Below are 12,080 nucleotides of genomic sequence, written 5' to 3'. Positions count from 1 at the left end.
ATTATATGGCCTGGAACCTTTTGTACTTCCAGATTATGATTGGCTCGATGTACTGGAGAGCCGTTTTTGGAAGCGTACATTGTATCTTCCAGAGTAAATTCCAATAGAAACATTAAGATTGGAATTAGGTTTAGCATTGCTTAAAGCTATGCCCCTGAAACGTAGAGGTAACCTACTTTTAAAATCGCAATTCTTCCCCTCTTGCCCGGTACTTGATATCTTGATCAGGCTACCCTCGGCCTCCTCTTCTCCTTCCCTCATCTCTGACTGTCTTTCTGCTATCCAGGAATGGTGTGCCGCCAACGACCTCTGCCTTAATGCCAGTAAGACTGAGATTCTACTCATTGGCACTCCCACTCCCTCCTTCCCTGCTGCTCTCTGGCCGGCCTCTCTGGGCCCTCTTCCTGCTCCTACCTGCAAGGCAAAAAACCTTGGGGTCATCTTCGACTCCACACTCTCCTTCTCTCCTCACATATCCGACGTATCTAAGAAGTCACACTACCAGCTACACCTCCTCAGAGGTATCCTTCCTTTCCTCTCCTTCCCCCAGAAGCTCACTGTCTCTAGAGCCCTGGGTCTCTCTAAGCTGGGCTACTGTAACAGCCTCTATCTTAATCTGCCCGCCTCTACTCTCCGCCCTTTGCAACTCATCCAGAACAGGACTGCAAGACTTGTCCTTGGCCTCAAGCCCAGGGACCGTATCTCTCCAGGACTGAAATCACTACACTGGCTCCCAGTGACTGCGAGGATCAAGTTCAAAAGCCTCTGCATTGTCCACAAGGCCGTCTGGGGCCTTGGGCCAAAATACCTTCAACTCTCTCTTCCTAAATATCTTCCTTCTCGAGCTCTTCGCTCATCCGCCTCCAACTCCCTCAGGGTCAGCCGCTTCTCCAAACAACGAGTTGGGGGCAGATCTCTTTCCACTGCAATGGCCTCCCTCTGGAACAGCCTTCCTACCTCCCTGAAACTTGAGGAGAACCACCTCCGGTTCCGGAAGCACCTCAAAACCTTCCTCTTTGCCTCTGCTTTCTCTCCCCCTCTCCCCTGCTAATACTACTGAAGTTGCACTGAATCTGCAACTGGGCCATTCACCGTTCTCGGCCCAGCCACTCTCCCCTGCACTGCCTCCACGGCAACCCCTGCACTACGGGACTGTGTCTGTATCCATACAGCCCCCCTTCCCAGCACTTGTCTGCACTTACCTCGCACTTGCCACCAGCTGGCCCTTGTTATTTATCTTGTATGCTGTATGCTAATAACCCTGTACTGCACTTTCCCCTCTCCCTTTCCCCCATGCACTTTTCCCTTCCCCTCTACCCTTGCACTTGCACGATCTGAATGACACCTGGCCTAGTAAGATCGTTGTCTGTCTCCCCTTGTTCCCCCCCCTGCCTCGTCGCGCCTTGAAACACTTGTGTATAGACGCGTTTCAAATGCCTTATCATAGCATATCATATCATATGAGGTGGATGAAGTTAAAAAAAAGGGGGCACATTTTGTATCAGTAAATACAGCTTTATTTGAAGTGATGAATTGGTCTCTGGATGCCTGTGGCAGTGAGGAAAAGGATGATTACTATAAGTTTAAGAAATCCTTCAGTAACACAATTGCATTGTGGGATTGGAACCTTACCTTCTCCCGCTTAGCTGTTGGTCGGGCGATTGTCTTATGTATACTTGGCCCCACAAAAATATCTAGTGGAATGCCCAGACCTAAAAGGTAGATGGCTAATGCTAAAATTGCTCACTAAGCAGCTACCGGACATTTACATTTTTAACTCAAGGTTGGGTCTAGCAGTTCCCACATATGAAAGACCCCAAGACACGCAATGACTAGATGTATGCAAATAGCACAGGGGCAACGTGCTTGTCTTAAAAGCAAGAACATGCAAAGCAACAGAGGTTTGAATCCTGGATCTGTTTACAAACCCAACTCCGGTATAAAGCGTTTTATGATAAACAAATAAATAAATAAACTTGGAAATGTGTGCATGTGTAATTTAAGAGCTTTCATGAATGATAATAATGAAACTAAGAGTGAACATTTTTGGTTTATTGTTTGAATTCGGGGTTAGTACGTTTTCAACTTGCTTTATTTCGTATTTGGGCGTTAGTTGAAAAGTGTCTGAATCCCGAATTATTGTGAATTGAGTCACAGTGAGCTGGGCTGTTTTCTCCTATTTTAACAGAAATAATGTTTTATTCATTTTGTTCTACATGTAAATGTGTTATTATGTTTTATAGATGTATATGTGAAAAGTTCTACATGAGCTAAACACATTAAAAATAAATACATCGAAATGTTCTGTGTCTATGTTGGCCTGGTCTCTGCAACAGTCCATAAAGCATACCATTGATGCCTATGCACTCAGGTCCAAGCAGGTCAGTACTTCTGTTTCTTCACAGTTCCTTTAGACGTATTGTGAATGTGAGACATGAGTACTGTGTGGCTATTTTCCGCATCGTTACAGTGAACTGTGCCCTCTGTGACTTGTGGGTCAGATCACACTGGACCTTTATTACACTGCACCTTTTGTGGCGGTTGGGTTCTCAATTCTGATGCTCGTGTATCAGGAGTTTATTTGGCTCATTGCAAGTAAATGTGTTCTGTGTTCCACTTGCACATTGCAGGTGTAAAATGATGGCTCGTTGCACATTCCACAGTGGCAGTCAAACAAAAGTCGGAGCATATTAAATCAAAAAGCGCAAACATACCTTAGGACATATCCATGAATTTGTACTTTTCTGAAAGTCACATGTAACTAGAACGGACATGTTCTGCACTCTTTTCAACCACTGTACACAGATCCTCTCATCCGATATCCACGTCGCCCATATAAAATAGTATTCACTGCAGACAAAAAACAAAATGGGTATGAATGCAAAGTAAGGGCACGTGCATGCACAGATGGAGTAGTGCCTGCAGATAAAGGCTGGAGTGAGCAGCAGTCTCACCTTGATGCTACAGCCGCAGGCACAGGGACTTGCACTGCGCTTACATCGCTGCGGTCATCTGCCCTCGCCACAAATAGCCGGACTGTTGGATTTTTAGCACCTGCCTTGAAAGGAAATGCAGTGTATTTATGTAATTGTTTATTCACATGTTCATTTAGTCATAGCATTTACAAAAATCAGAATATATGGTCTTTTGGTAACATGCAGGATCTGTTATGATTTTCAAAAAAATGACAAATTAAAAACAGAATCTCTCTATTGAAGTATTTAAAAAAAAATGATTGGTTGATTTAGGTAAGAAGGATTGATTATGTAAACAGTAAGCTAACGATATATTAACTAAAGAAATTCACTCTGCAGGAATCTAAAAATGCCACTTGATGCACGCCTAATATGTTACAATGTCTCTATTGATCACGGAAAGAGTTTGTAGTTCTAAACCTTATTTCTTTGTGCATTTCAAATGCCAGTTACCAAGCCATCATTCCCTTATGTCATGGGTTTGGCGCGCCAGATGTTTTGGACTACATCTCCCATTGTCCCTAATTAGCATAGTCAATAGACAGATATCATGGGAATTGTAGTGTGAAACATCTGGAGTGCTAAAGGTCGCATACTATATACTATATGTACTATATAGGTAAATTGGTACACAAATAAAACGTTGTGTATGAAGTCACTGTATCATATAACATCTAGTGATATAGCTGTGGATCTGACTTTATAAAATACCTTATGAATCCATTGTTAAAATATATTTGGGAATACAAGTACACACACATTTTCCACATGTGCAGTTGCATAAGAACTAGTGTAAAGTCATAGGAGCTTGCAGTAGTGCAATTGTGCATCCGCAAAATGCTTCTTGCCTATGAGCAAATGTGTTTGCGGTAGCACACATCTTTTCAATGTGGTCGCAGGTTGTCTACGTCACAACCCTAGCTGAGAAGCAATGGGAGGCTGTTTAATAGCAGGGAGACGGTAAAATAGAGCAGGGCGGGGTATAAGGATAGGTGAGTGAGCAGGACTGCTCTAATTCTCAGCAGCCAATAGAATATTGGATGAAGAGTAGAGATCGTATGTCCTTCCCAATCCTGAAGGTTGGACTGATGTGTATGCATACTTTAGGTGCTTAGCAGCACCAGGATAAGCTTTTACATGTTGCATTTCTTGTTTTCCAGCCTGGACTCCGGAGATGGAGGGATTTGCAGCCAGGCAGGAAGGTGCCTTGGAGGAGCACGTGGGCTAGACCACGGTTCTGAAGTGTGTTGCTGGTCTGAAAGACTTAATCCTTCAGAGAAGAGCAAGCTGGTACAAGGCGCTGTGCCCATTCTTGGATTTATGGGCCATTAAGAGAACGGAATCAAATGGTGAATCCACGTTTTTTGTCACCAGAAGTAAGCTAAAGATGAACCTGTTAAATTTCATTTCAGAGGATATACCTGATTATTTCGAAATTTCATACGGAAAAAATCGCGCACATTGCCTCTGTCTGCCATCGCCCCTCCCTCCACCTCCCTAATCCTTAATAACTCCATACTTACCTCTGGCGGCCAACATACCTGTTCTCCTTCACTGCTATGCTCACCCTGCAACGTGAGTTCCCGCCTCCCCGTTGAGAGGCGGAACATCTGCTGCAGGAGCAATAGGCAGTTTTCTTTTACATGGTAGAGGTTGTCAACATTGTTTACAGTTGGGTTGATCTCTGCGCCATAAGCATATGTGTATTTCTATGTCATGCTTGATTATAAATTCCCCAATTGCTCCACACAGAGATGGAAGTTGTCTGGAGAGTGGGGAGTGGATGGAAACCTGGGGGTCTATGCATGTTACAGTGTGCAGGAAGGATCTATTGGATCACATCTAGATGAGATGGTAATCCTTTGCCTGTTAGAACACAATCCAAGAGTTTTAGAGAAACCCATGTAAGAGGCCAGGCTGTTGAGGATGTGGTGGAGAGGTTGAACAGGTCCTGTAGAAAATGATCTTCTTAGTCAATAAAGAGACTCGTGTTGTTAATAACCTGGATGGTGGCAGCTCAGTGCTGCATCTGGATTGGATTATATAGTGGTACCTTTGATGGCAATGGCCTTATGAGAGTCTTTAGTGTAGATGGAGGGCAATTCGTTGCCGCATTACTTTAACAATTCAAGATAGGTGTGTTATTGGGAGATAGCATGGTCTCCTTGGTCGTGTCTAGACTTCTTCAACAGTGAGAGGGTTTAGTCAGTCTTCAAAGTGTCAGAAAAGATGCTTTGCAAAAGGGTAATTAATCAGTGGTGAACAGCTGCAAGAAATGGGGCTGGGGGGGGGGGGGCGGTGTTTCAGGATGCTGCACCATGTCTGAACTATGCTCAACCGGAGTAATGCAAACCTGTGAAATGATGAACATGGGGTTATGTCACTAGATGATGGTAAACCATTGGTGGTTGTATACTGCGGAAATGTTGTGTGGATTGGAGATTTGTGTGTTGTGTGTGTAGGGCGTTTGTGCAAAGAGTATAAGAGGTGCTGAAAGTGTGAGGCACATGTAGCTGTGCAAGAGTCTAAACGGGGCAAAATAGCAGCCTCCCTTATCTGTATTTACCCTTAACCAAAGATCACCCACGGGGGCTGAATTTGGAAGTGGAAGCCATTTAGCCATAGGTGGTAATTGATCATTTTAAGAGCAGTGCCTGCCTGCTTCTGAGGCACCAGGTAGTTGTGTTACCTTGCAGGTATCACATGACCTCATGGTTGATGAAGAGATCTAGGATGCAGGCTGTGTCACAGGGACTGCAGGCAGCCTCACATCTTCGTGGGACAAGTCATCAGGCTTTGTCTGCTATTTATGGAGACTTGGGTCTCACCGGTTAGTGCAGCAGAAGGTGTGTCTTTTGGAATTTTGGAAGCTGGAGGACAAGATTCCGAGGATTGGTAGCTGCACGAAAAAGGGGTTTTGGCTGTTGCCCAGCAGAACGTTTTATGCAATGAATTTTGCATGGAAGGGGTGAGTTATAGTGAATGTAAAATTCCTATCGTTTTTAGATTTGTCATTGTAATCAAAAGATCCCTTCACCTGCATGTTTAGTGACTATTATCGATTTCAGTGAACACCTCTTCCTTTGCAAGATGTCTACCTCACGCTCTCTAGCTAAACCAATCTGTTAACTGAGATGCTCAACAGGATCCTAGCTGGCCTGCTAGGGCCCCTAGGGGAACACTACAGAAGAAGCAGACTACCCACCTGCCTTGTCTGCTTATAGTTTATAGCGATATATTTTGGACTGATCGTTTAATGAGTAACTAGGCCACCCTCTGAGTGTCCGTCTTGCCCTCGGCCAGAATAGTTGGGAAGTAACACCACGGATGCATTGTGTAATCTGCTGGATAATGTACTAAGACTTTGAAAGAAGATGATACAGGCTATGTGGAAGATTACAAGGAACACTCACACTGGACAGAAATGATACATTGGGCAATAGTTGTTCACAGTGCATACTGAAAGGCCCTCAGCTCATAAAAGTAAGGTCATTATCCACTACTTTTCCAGGGACAATATCAGTGGGGAAAGCTAATTGACAACTGCTAAGAATGACTATGAAATCTTTGATATTAACACGTTGAAACCAGACCACAGTCAAGTCGGACCCCAATAGCTGACACGTCTCTATGCAGAAAGCGTATCTCCTGTGCCGACCTTTGCATTTTACACTTTTGACACGATCATGGCTAAGCCATTTGCTTAATTGATTAATAAAAGTAAGTACTCGATATCACTGATCAAAATATGGACACCTGAGCATTTCAAACAACTAATGACCTTACCACGGACTGCCAAGCAGCCTCAGAACTTCATTAACCACCCCTTTCAAACTGGGTCTGTGCCTGCCAGATTAAGAATGGCACGCTTCACTGCATTTCTGAAGAACTCTGAAGCAGACCCCAAGCGCATAGAAAACCACTTTCCATCTTAAATCTAACCTTATCTTCCAAGCTACTAGAACATGCTGTTATTGGACAGCTGCAAGAATACATTGAATCAACTGTTCTATTGGACCAGACTTGGATTGGTTGTAGACCCCCATGATGCGCATACTTAGTAATTGACTTCATATTGGATGGCTTAAGATAAGATGGAGATGAATAATGGCTGTGTTGGGCTGCTGATATTGCTTGTTTTGTTGGCGACCATCCACGACTTCAGCCACATAACCCTTTTATCCCATTTGAAGTGAAGAGGGACCTGGTGCTTGGCCATCAGATGGATTAAATCCTATGGGATCCATGGGATCCATGTGATTATTGCGACCACTATAATTACGATGGCCGAAAATGCAGACATTTTTGTTGTTGTACATTTACACCACATCCATATGCGGGGGAAGACCCCAGCACCCCCCCATATTACCATTACATTACATACCCCCCACATATATATATGGTGGAAGAGGGCCTAAAAAAAGTCAGCCTTTTCGGCCGTCGTAATTGTGAGGGCGACATTTTGGGCCATTGCCAATTCCATGTGAGGGCTTCCATATCATGCACATGCCATATACGCCAGACAGCAAGTCACCAGTTTGTTGAGTGCATCAAGGCTCAGCATGGTCCCCTCCAATGTTTAATGTGTTCCTAATGTACCTGATCAAGATGGTTCATAATATTGATGATGTTTATACTTAAAATTATGCAGGGAACCCACAGGTATTAGTGAATATCATGCTAAGCCATACGTTTCAAGGCGATATCTTCCCTATCTGTATATTTCAAAATTATCAGATGAATGGCCAGAATAATTTAAAAATAAAACCCTCTAAAAAGTCTCCTTTGCCAAGCAGACAGCATTGTATTCCTGCATGAGCCATGGATAGAGCAAAGCACAGCACGGATGCCAGATAACATGGCAGCGATAGTCGTGTTTAGGGAGGTGGCGTGGTGTGGCAGCCGATTGGTTGGCAAGCACACAGGAGCCGATTACGCTTTACAACTGTTGTGTCAGGCTCTGTCCAGAGACCAGGTACCCGCAATTGCATCGTTGAAGGTGGGCCACACGGCCTGACAATCAGAATGAGAGCGACGTGGCAGGTAGGTCTCGGATCAGGCTATATTACATGTAGTACAAAAGGCAGATTAGAGACAATGGTAATATTATGTGGGTAGGATGAGCAGAATCGTACATGTCTCAAATGGCGTTGTACAAGGCCAGAGGATGTACTGTTAGGCAGTCATTGTTAATATACCATTCTGACTTTTCTTTATAAGGTTCATTTTGTAAAACGCTATAAAAACCCTAAGGTTTATGTGCTCGTGAGCCACATTTTTGGGATGGGGAAAAAGAGGGCCTATTTCTGCACAGGCGTATGGAAATAATCCTTGTGTTCACATTTGCTGCTTTGTTTCTTATGGGATTATTTGATGATGTGCTGAGGAATCCGACACTTTTTTGAGGGGATTCGCTCTAGCTCTCTAGCCTCAGAACATCTAGCCGGTCAATCGAAGTGCCTCCCATTAGCCTAGGAAAGCTATTAGAAACATGTGTATATGGTTTAATGCAGAGCTCTCAATTATTTAACCGTGGTGAATTTTTATTTTTCATTTTAAGTCCTCAAACACATCTTTCTATTCTTGACATTGCCACGTTGGATACAAACTGACATCAAATTGGTCTAATCCAACCTGGGCATTTCACAACGCCAGCTATACTGTCTGAAGATGCTGCATGAAAATGTTTGGTGACCTGCGAATGTTCACATGTCCATTTTGGGTGTATGATCAAAGCATCCCAACCTCTCCAAAGCATGCCTATTCTCCATTTCCCCAATGATCCCCAGGCTTCTCCTTCCCACTTCCTCCGCCCCAATAGCGCCCCAGGAAGTGAAAAACATGTTTTATTACTATCATTCTAGAACAAGAGATTTGGAAATAAAAAGGCAAGTCTGTTATGCCCATCTGCCTTGGGGTGTCCAGCAAGCCCGATGGGTCTTTGAAGCACATTATAGGCCCCTGTGGGGAATAGCGCTACTGGTGCTCCACCTCACAGGGCCGTAACTGATGACTTCCAGTTGAACCTTTACTTATTTCAAATGGCTCTCCAGAAAGGTATGAAAGGCAGTTGGGTGGTTGGCGCATTCCTGAACTACTTTGCATACCACTAATAATCAACAGTTTGTAGAAGCATATATACAGGATTCCAGAATTTAGATCCAAGAATTGTAAAGCGCTTTTACTCCCATTATAACATTTCTGGAACATCGTTATTATTAAATTGATAGGTTGACATATTTTTTTTCCTTTTTAAATTACTGAGGAAAAAAGCATATACTAAAATATTAATATTGGTATCATTGCTTGGATTATGGTATTCATAAATGGGCATATTGGGTAACTGATAAAGATCAGTTTAGCTGATGTACATTCTTTAAGTAACTTGCTAAGTCTACTTATTGTGTTTGTTTGTTTGTTTTTTTGTATTATATAAATCAGAAACTATCCACCAAGAGATTCACATAAGCATAGAAACTATCCTAATAATAAAACCAAGAACAAAAAGTACAAATTATGTTTGAATGAACTCTTCTCTAAGGACGTCTGTTCATTGCTGCCCCTTAAGAAGAAAATGATGTCACTATTAAATCACTATTATTATCTGCAAGTATGTTTTTCAGCTGACATTTAGCAATTCCCAGTCCATTGCTTGACTTCCAATGGATTAATGTGAGCACTATGTGGAAAGAGCTGATCAGTGGGGTTAGTGGTTCAAGGCCAAAGGTTACCGCTTGGTGCAATAAAACAGCCTACGTTAGCACAAACAACAAGACTGTTCAGGACCGTCTGGTATGGCTCAGCTCGTCGTCATGGTAAGCTGAATGCGGACGGAAGCTACCATTCAGTAGTTACACGTTCCTGAGGGTGAAGTTATTCAATGATTGTGGATGAATAGAACAAAAGGAAAGGGTTTTTCATAGAACGCAATGAGATGCGAATTCTCGTGTTGATGCAGGGTTAGTGATAGGTTCCAGTTGGTGCATCGGAACGTCAAAAATGGAAATATATCCAGTAGTAATGGTTCCACCTACATATTTGGGATGGAGCGAAGGAAGTGTTGCCATGGTGACCAAAGTGGCATCTCGCGCTCGGTCGCTGAAATGGTGTCCTTGTGAGACACAGCGAGCAATGCGGGGCAAAAAGAAACGCGAGGCCCATGTTGTTAATAAGGTGAATGTTAATAACTCCTCCATAAGCATACAGCAAAAATCTAGCTGTTGTATACTCGAGAATAGCATCAGCATTAGTCAGTTTGCAGGGACATTGTCAGAAATGTTAAATGACGTCTAGCCGTGGCAGCAGTCACTCGCTGCTGCCTCTCTTGGGCAATTTCTAATTGCAAGTTACAAAGTCCAGAGAGAAAACTGTTTATTTGTATATGAGAAAATTCTCCTGGGTGGCGGCTATGGGTTGGTCTGTTGTTGGATATTTGACAGATCGATGATTGGATGCCAATCGGTCAAGAGTTGGTCATGATGTGTTGCACATTCCAAATTGAGGTTTTGTTGTGTTGCATCTAAAGTCACCCAAGTTTATCATGACATGTACTGTTGTTAATTGTTTAACAGGTCAATGTTAGGATTCCAGTGGGCCGAGAGTTGGTCATTGTGTGTTTCCCATTTTAGTTAGGCTAGAATAGACCATGGTCGGACTATTGAGACCAGACAAAACTGAATAGAGAAAGAGCACCTTAGTATATCCCTTGGTGAAATATTGTAGTTTGAGGGGGAAGGAGGAATCACCTCATGTTGAACAAATGAACTCCTCATTGAGACCATGATGGAACGAGTCCAGTCTATGGATCCATCTGGCCTCTTCCTGCAAAAGGCTCCCAATGACGTTGGCTGAGTTTCCAACAGTGTCCACAATCCACCAGAGTAGGTCATCTGCCGTGTGTTGAGCCTCGATGTAACGGTTGACAAGTGGGGCACTAAGTGTTTTACACCTGATTCTAGATCTGTGTTCACATATTCTTATGTGAATAGGTCTTAGTGTTTAGCCCACATAGCTTAGGCCGCATGGGCATTCAATTACATATACTGCCTGTTTTGTCTTGCAATTAGTCAGACTACGTAATGTCCATAATCAGGCATTGATGGTAAATGCCTTGGTCTTTTTTGTGAACCTGCAGGAAGTACAGTTTCCACATGGGAAATGTCCGACAGTGGTCCTTACATTCCACAGGCCCAGACTTGGGGCTGGTGTGGTGAATCTAGAATGGACTAGTTGGTCCTTTAGGTTTTTCGCCTGTTTGTAGGTGAACCGTGGTGGTGGTTCTTGATTTTCGAATTTGGGAGGCGTGTGTCCCATGTCTAATTACACAGGTGGTTCTGGGTACCCTTTCCTTGGTATTTTCGCTTTGAGACAGGAGGGCTTCCCTGTTGTGAAATCTTGCCCTTTTTCTTGATTGCAAAATAATGCGGTTTGGGTATCCTCTTTCCGCTAGTCTATTGTCCAGTTCTGTAGCATGATTTTAGAAGTCACAAACATCCGTGCAGATTCTTCTGTTCCGGAGATATTGGCCATACAGAAGATTTTCTCGTAAATGTTTGGGATGGTCACTCAGAAAGTGCACTAAAGTGTTCCTGTCACTAGAAGGGGTACTAAGACTAGCGTATACCAACTGTATGTTCACATGCACACAAATGCTATATGACTAAAATATAATAACATTTGTATCTCTAGCTCCATTTAAGAATGTTTTAGGAATAAAATGATTCCCTGTTCTTTTAAAGATACCCTAAAAAAACAGTTGCTTTTGGTTTCTTCATTTGGTTGCTTAGGAATCTGGGATTTGAAAGTGTCCCTCCACTCTCACGCAGTGATACTAATTGCGAGACAGGAGAATGACAAAGAAATAAAAGAAAAAGATGAAAAACTAAAAGATAAGACTTTTTTGAAGCTCAGTTAACAAGCACCAGGATTCAGACCCAAGGTATTGTACAGACATACTTCGGCTCTTGCATAGTATATCATGAAAGATTGTGACAGACTAGCTGGGCACCATGTTCTCGTAAATAATAGAAATGTCCTTACTTTTGCCCTCACAGTTAGCGGGCTATTTACTTCATAAATCATTAAGTGACTACAAGGGTCAGTCCA

General features: G+C 43.1%; 1 protein-coding gene across 1 annotated transcript in view; it reads right to left on the bottom strand.

Annotated features, from left to right (window-relative positions):
• The window catches only part of FAP (fibroblast activation protein alpha), a 1,146,500-nt gene that overhangs the window by 753,939 nt on the left and 380,481 nt on the right, over window positions 1-12,080 (bottom strand). Inside the window, exons 10-11 of the mRNA XM_069616321.1 lie at window positions 2,955-3,058; window positions 2,715-2,850 (exon numbers count right to left, since the gene is read on the bottom strand). Coding sequence (XP_069472422.1) covers window positions 2,715-2,850; window positions 2,955-3,058 — 240 coding nt within the window. The remainder of the gene's footprint in view (window positions 1-2,714; window positions 2,851-2,954; window positions 3,059-12,080) is intronic.

Source organism: Ambystoma mexicanum, chromosome 9 (genome assembly GCF_040938575.1).
Source record: "Ambystoma mexicanum isolate Mex_15411 chromosome 9, UKY_AmexF1_1, whole genome shotgun sequence".
Taxonomy (NCBI): Eukaryota; Metazoa; Chordata; class Amphibia; order Caudata; family Ambystomatidae; genus Ambystoma; species Ambystoma mexicanum.
This window is presented reverse-complemented; position numbering and strand designations above follow the sequence as displayed.